At 45.3% G+C, this 7,500-nt stretch overlaps 1 protein-coding gene across 1 annotated transcript in view; it reads right to left on the reverse strand.

Moving 5' to 3' along the window:
• Window positions 1-7,500, reverse strand: part of LOC311249261 (receptor-type tyrosine-protein phosphatase mu-like) — a 157,572-nt gene that overhangs the window by 9,365 nt on the left and 140,707 nt on the right. The window contains exons 30-32 of the mRNA XM_084340158.1: window positions 4,064-4,180; window positions 3,796-3,950; window positions 3,502-3,637 (exon numbers count right to left, since the gene is read on the reverse strand). Of these exons, the coding sequence (XP_084196284.1) occupies window positions 3,502-3,637; window positions 3,796-3,950; window positions 4,064-4,180 (408 nt within the window). The remainder of the gene's footprint in view (window positions 1-3,501; window positions 3,638-3,795; window positions 3,951-4,063; window positions 4,181-7,500) is intronic.

The following is a 7,500-nucleotide window of genomic DNA, read 5'->3' on the forward strand; positions in this document are numbered from 1 at the left end:
TTCATAAATGATTTATGTCAACACACACAGAGGAGGAGGAGGAGGAGGGTGAGGAGGAGGAGGAAGAAGAGCAGGAGGAGGGTGAGGAGGAGGGTGAGGAGCAGGAGGAGGAGGAGGAGGAAGGTGAGGAGGAGGAGGAAGAAGAGCAGGAGGAGGGTGAGGAGGAGGGTGAGGAGCAGGAGGAGGAGGAGGAGCAGGAGGAGGGTGAGGAGCAGGAGAAGGAGCAGGAGGAGTAGGAGGAGGAGGAGGGTGAGGAGGAGCAGGAGTAGGGTGAGGAGGAGGGGGAGGAGCGGGAGAAGGAGCAGGAGAAGGAGCAGGAGGAGGAGGGGCAGGAGGAGGAGGAGGAGGAGGACACAAACAGATGGCTGGCATTAACCGTCAGACAGAGAAGGTCATAGCAGCGTCCATTTCTGTCACATCCTGTCAGTCACTGTTTGATGACATCACAGAGCTGCAGCAGAACAATAACAACAGTGTGTTGCCATGGAGACTGAACACTGTTGTAGTTTATAGAAGATAACTGTCTCCACGGAGCTCAAGTAGATCTACCACCTCACGCTCCTGTCAACAGAGTACTATGATGTCACAGTTCAGTTAACCTTTGACCTTTGGCCAACAGGATGTGTCAGATCCTCCTGGATTCACAGCTCCAGAATATCTGGAGTCACAGCTCCAGAACAGCTGGAGTCACAGCTCCAGAACATCTGGACTCACAGCTCCAGAACAACTGGAGTCACAGCTCCAGAACATCTGGACTCACAGCTCCAGAACAACTGGAGTCACAGCTCCAGAACATCTGGACTCACAGCTCCAGAACATCTGGAGTCACAGCTCCAGAACAACTGGACTCACAGCTCCAGAACATCTGGACTCACAGCTCCAGAACATCTGGAGTCACAGCTCCAGAACATCTGGAGTCACAGCTCCAGAACAACTGGACTCACAGCTCCAGAACATCTGGACTCACAGCTCCAGAACAGCTGGAGCTGCTGTGTTCACCACAATGGGACCAATGGAGGGACGACTCAAAAACATGATGCCACCAAACACAGCTGTGGTCCACACAGAGGCATCAAAGACAATGTGTTGTAATATACGTTAAGTATACGTTAAATATACGTTAAATATACGCTAAGTATATGTTAAACAAATGTTTCATATACAGGATTATGATTTAAATTAAAGAAATGTTGTCGTAGCTCAACTTTATTGTAATTTTGACTCTTATATTTTGTTTTTGCAGAATCTCTCAGTCTGTCCTGATTCTGACTCGATTCGACTGTCTGACTTCTTTTTCGATTGTAACGGTTCACACATGTAAACAGGAGCTGTCACGTAGTTTAACCCTCTGGCCTTGTTCAAAATCACTACCCTCTCAGCTTGTTCATGGCCGAAAATGGCCACCAACAGACTGAGTCTGTAATTTTTTAGATTTTGTATGTTTTTTGCTGCTTTTACTGCATAAAGTTTTTAATCAATATCAGTTCTTGTCACCAGTACAAAATATCCATTACTTTTTAATTTTTTTACCCCTCAAATGCCAATTAGTTTGCACAATGCGCTCGTTGGAAAACTACCACAAAAATGGTAGATAAAACTCCCTCTCAGCTTGTTCGTGGCCAAAAATGGCCACCTCCTGTTTGCTTCTACAAAACACTACATACTGAAAATATTGACTTGTATCACTGGTTATTTTTTTTCATTTGGCATCAGTCCTGATCATGAAATCCAAAATTTTAATCAATTCCAGAATTTTAACCCTTTAAATACCAGTTAGACTATATATTTATATATTACCACTAACTTTCCAGGGGGAAAGTTGTCATTTTCACCATATGATTGATGCAACCCAATATTTTTCTATCATTTCAGGTCAGTAACAGTAACAAAGATTATTATTTTTTTGCATTATTACTTTTTAGCAGTGACAAAAAAGACAAAACTCCAATGCTGCATGTGAGTGGCCAAAAATGCCACAATGCATTTATTGTCGTTTTTTAGAGAACAAGAGCATGCGCGTGTTTGTGTGTCAGAGAGAGAGAACGTTAAACTGTGTGTGTGTGTGTGTGTGTGTGTGTGTGTGTGTGTGTGTGTGTGTGTGTGTGTGTGCTCAAGGGCAGCAGGATGTGCAAACCACAGCAGAGTGGTCCTTGCAGACACACTTTCCACAGTTGGAGCAAGTGGTTGCCGTTCTTCTTCTTCTTTGGGTGCACAGTTCACACCTTCTCCTACTTTTGTTGGCGGCTCTGGGTCACACTCTGATTCACCCTCTTGTATCCCGGTAACAATGGCAGCAGCAGCTACTGAGCGTGGGGGACATGGCCGTCTTGCAATTGCTGGAGTCACCAGCTCGTGCAAATACATATTTAGAGGCACAATTTTTCTCATGCACAAACACACATCATTACCTGACATCCTTAAGATCACACCTATGTCAAAATTGCGTCATTCATTCGCTCCATTGGAGTGCAGTAAGCCATCATACGCCCCTAGTAGAACCTAAGAATATTACCTAAAATTGCTCCCTTGGCCAAAAATGGACAAATGAATTAATTTGGTAGAAAACATTAAAAACTAAAATTTTCAAGTGTTGTGTTTAGAATGAAAACCATTTTACCTAAATTATATGATTTAATACTGTAAATCACAAGGAATCAAAAAATGTAGTTTACATGGGTTTCAATTGGCCAAAAGTGTCCACGATAGAGCCATAAGTTACAACTGGAGATATACAGTATAATACTGACAATTTTAAAGAGCAGGTTTTGAAAATGGAAAAATCAGAAAAAAATCCAGACCCTTGGGAAATATCATTCCATAAGCATTAACACAGCTAAAATGGTCAACAAAAAGGAAGTGAGGTGGACACAAATGGCCAGGATAGAGTCCAGAGGGTTGCAAAGTGTTTTACAGTCATTTTCCGTTAGTGGTCTTTCCTCACAAACTCCTGGTTCGAGCACTGGTCGTCTCCCGCCTGCACTCCTGCAACTCGCTCTTGGCTGGACTCCCAGCCTCTGCGACTAAACCGTTGCAGCGTTTCCAGGACACTGCAGCGCGCCTCGTTTTCAATCTACCCAAACTCTCCCATGTGACCCCCCTCCTCCGCCGTGACCTCCACTGGCTTCCTGTTGTGGCCCGCATCAGATTCAAGACCATGGTGCTGGCCTTCAAGGCCGTCAACCGAACTGCACCGATCTGCCTCCAAACACTGGTCAGACCACACGCCCCAGCGCAAGCACTTCGCTCTGCTACATCAGCCGGCCGGCTGGTACCGCCATCGCTGAGAGCAAACAAAGGCCGCTCAGCAAATCGTGACTCTTCTCTGTTCTGGCGCCTCAGTGGTGGAACGAACTCCCGACCAACGTCAGGACAGCAGAATCACTCGCCATCTTCTGCAGAAGACTCAAGACTCACTAAGACTTTTACTCGAGTACTTTTCACACAGGTTTTTACAACACCGTGTGTTGTACACAGTGTGTGTGTGTGTGTGTGTGTGTGTACCTCAGTTTGGACCATGTTAACCCTTCGTGCTCGCAGCTCTCGGACACAGTTGTAGATGTCGACCACGCCCTCTCTCTCTGCCATGTCCAGCATGATGTCGATGACTATAAAACATCCTGTACGCCCCGCCCCCGCACTGACACACACACACACACACACACACACACACACACACACACACGTATAAAACACTTGCCATGTTCTCAGTGTGTAAAGATAATTAAACTTTACAGTGATATCCACAAAGCAGTAGTGTAGTGTTGATATTAGTCATCAATATTGACAGGTGTGTACCTGCAGTGGACCACGGTGGGGCCCGCGGTGGGTGGGGTTTTTGCTTTGACGCGGCGGATGAAGCCAAGCAGGCCGGTGGCGTGAAGCGGCACGCCGTGATCCGGCCAACCGGTGAAGTGGAACTGACGGATCTCCCTGATCTCTGCCACGCCCCTCTGATGAACACAGACACCCCACGACCACACAGTGTGTTACAATGTGTGTTTAATATGTGTGTTGTACAGTGTGTCTCGGTGTGTGTGTTCTAATGTGTGTGTGTGTGTTGTACCTTCTCCACGGCGAAGGTCCGGATCACGTACTCTGACAGCAGCTGAGTCTCGATCAGCGTCACCTTCATGTCGCCGTAGATCTCAGTGTCGTCCGGCCAGTACTTACAACACTTCACCTGCACACACACGCACGCACGCACACATGCACGCACGCACACACACACAGATATAAACAGACTCATTAATTAAACAGAACAAAAGCAGCTGATATTAAAATCTCATTAGAGGCTCCGCCCCCCCATTAACAACTAATTACTGCTGTGCTAATCACACTGTCGCCATGGCAACCAACGGGGTGAATGGGGAAGGGGGTGTTGGAGAACAAATCAGGCTAAAGTGTGTGTGTGTGTGTGTGTGTGTGTGTGTGTGTGTGTGTGTGTGTGTGTGTGACAGAGAAAGACACAGGGAGATAATCAGCCTGATCTATCCCAGAATCCCCCTCTGCGGCTCTCCTGGAGGGGGAACAGATCCCTGGTGCCTTCTGGGTAATGAGAGCTGGGACAGGGAGCACGCCTGCAGGTGTGTGTGTGTGTGTGTGTGTGTGTGTGTGTGTGTGTATGTGTGTGTGTGTGTGTGTGATCTCAGGTTAAATCCTTCAATTTCAGAAAGAAAGTGTGTGTGTTGTGTTTAATCTGTCTCACACGGTTCAGCTGCTCTGAGCTGTCAGAACCACTGTGCTGACCTCACTCAGTGTCTGTCTTCAGAACCACTGTACTGACCTCACTCAGTGTCTGTCTTCAGAACCACTGTGCTGACCTCACTCAGTGTCTGTCTTCAGAACCACTGTGCTGACCTCACTCAGTGTCTGTCTCATTAAAGCCACAATAAGATCCAACAACATCCGGACGATTCATCTGATCTCATCCTGAACGAGCCGGGACTAAAAGTGCCAGGTTTGTCCTGCGGGGGGCGCTAGAGTCAAATGAAACTGTGGTTCAGTTTCATTACATGTTTTTACACAGTGTTTCAGTATGTTAATGTTCTGGATGGTCTGGTACCTTCAGCTGAGGCTGGTTCTGTAAATGCTCTGAGCTGCAGTCAGACTGCAGATTCTCTCCTCAGTTGTGATTTTGATACGAACACATTAAATGAATTACACACATGAGAAATGTACATTTGCTTTATATACACACATTTGCAGCACACTAGTACTGTAACATGTGATATAACACAACTCAACTTAACACAACACTACTTTAGTTTTGGTAACGTTTGTATGTAAATCTGTATGAAATGCAAAATTCCCAAATAAGTGACATACGTATGGAAGTGTGGCTTTTAACTTAAAATCATAATGTAAAAAATATGCATACGTATATTAGAAACAAAGACCGTCATCAAGTCTCAGTGACATAAATGTGCAATATACTCATAAATATGTAAAGAAAATGAGTTATTCGAGATAAAAGTTGTGATAAATGTTTTGTGTCGACATTAGTTACAAATGTAAACTCGGAGCAGCCGACGTGACGAGGACTCGACTACAGCTGAGGCTACGTTCAAAGATAAATGAGCTTCTTATTCATCAACATACATTTATGATTTATGCTCTGCCTCAGTCACATGTACACGCTTCAGCCAGTGACGTACATGTGACTTCATATCAACTCTGCTTTATTCTCCTACACACAAATACATCTGCACCTTCTTTGTGTTGCTGTTAATTACACATGTTAACGTGTAACACATGAGATACGTGTACATCTGCATGACGGACACAGTGTGTGACTGCTGTAGCTTTGGCTACAGCCACAGCTACAGTTACAGTTACAGTTACAGCTACAGCTACAGTTACAGCTACAGTTACAGTTACAGCTACAGTTACAGCTACAGCTACAGCCACAGCTACAGCTACAGTTACAGTTACAGCTACAGCTACAGTTACAGCCACAGTTACAGTTACAGCCACAGCTACAGCTACAGTTACAGTTGCAGTTACAGCTACAGTTACAGCCACAGCTACAGTGACAGTTACAGCTACAGCTACAGTTACAGTTACAGCTACAGTTACAGCCACGGCCACAGCTACAGTTACAGCTACAGCTACAGTTACAGCCACAGCTACAGTTACAGTTACAGCTACAGCCACAGTTACAGCTACAGTTACAGTTACAGTTACAGCCACAGTTACAGCTACAGCCACAGCTACAGTTACAGCTATAGCTTCAGTTACAGTTACAGTTACAGCCACAGCTACAGTTACAGCTACAGTCACAGTTACAGCTACAGCCACAGTTACAGCTACAGTTACAGTTACAGTTATAGCCACAGCTACAGTCACAGTTACAGCTACAGTCACAGTTACAGCTACAGTTACAGTTACAGCCACAGCTACAGTCACAGTTACAGCTACAGTCACATTTACAGCTACAGTTACAGTTACAGCCACAGCTACAGTCACAGTTACAGCTACAGTTACAGTTACAGCCACAGCTACAGTTACAGCTACAGTTACAGCTACAGTCACAGTTACAGCTACAGCCACAGTTACAGCTACAGTTACAGCCACAGCTACAGTTACAGCTACAGCTACAGCCACAGTTACAGCTACAGCTACAGTTACAGCTACAGCTACAGTTACAGCCACAGCTACAGTTACAGCCACAGCTACAGTTACAGCTACAGCTACAGTCACAGTTACAGCTACAGCCACAGTTACAGCTACAGCTACAGTTACAGCCACAGCTACAGTTACAGCTACAGCTACAGCCACAGTTACAGCTACAGCTACAGTTACAGCCACAGCTACAGCTACAGTTACAGTTACAGCTACAGTTACAGCTACAGTTAGTTACAGCAACAGTTACAGCTACAGTTACAGCTACAGCTACAGTTACAGCTACAGTTAGTTACAGCAACAGTTACAGTTACAGCTACAGTTAGTTACAGCTACAGCTACAGTTACAGCTACAGTTAGTTACAGCTACAGTTACAGTTACAGCTACAGTTACAGCTACAGTTAGTTACAGCAACAGTTACAGCTACAGTTACAATTACAGTTACAGTTACAGCTACAGCTACAGTTACAGTTACAGCTACAGTTAGTTACAGTTACAGTTACAGTTACAGCTACAGCCACAGCTACAGCTACAGCCACAGCTACAGTTACAGTTACAGTTACAGCTACAGTTACAGCTACAGTTAGTTACAGCTACAGCCACAGCTACAGCTACAGTTACAGTTACAGTTACAGCTACAGTTAGTTACAGCTACAGCCACAGCTACAGCTACAGCCACAGCCACAGCTACAGTTACAGTTGCAGTTACAGCTACAGTTACAGCTACAGCTACAGTTACAGCTACAGTTAGTTACAGCTACAGCCACAGCCACAGCTACAGTTACAGCTACAGCTACAGCTACAGCCACAGTTACAGCTACAGCTACAGTTACAGCCACAGCTACAGCTACAGTTACAGTTACAGTTACAGCTACAGT

This window comes from Pagrus pagrus, assembly GCF_965226575.1.
Source record: "Pagrus pagrus genome assembly, chromosome: 20".
In the NCBI taxonomy this organism is placed as follows: Eukaryota; Metazoa; Chordata; class Actinopteri; order Spariformes; family Sparidae; genus Pagrus; species Pagrus pagrus.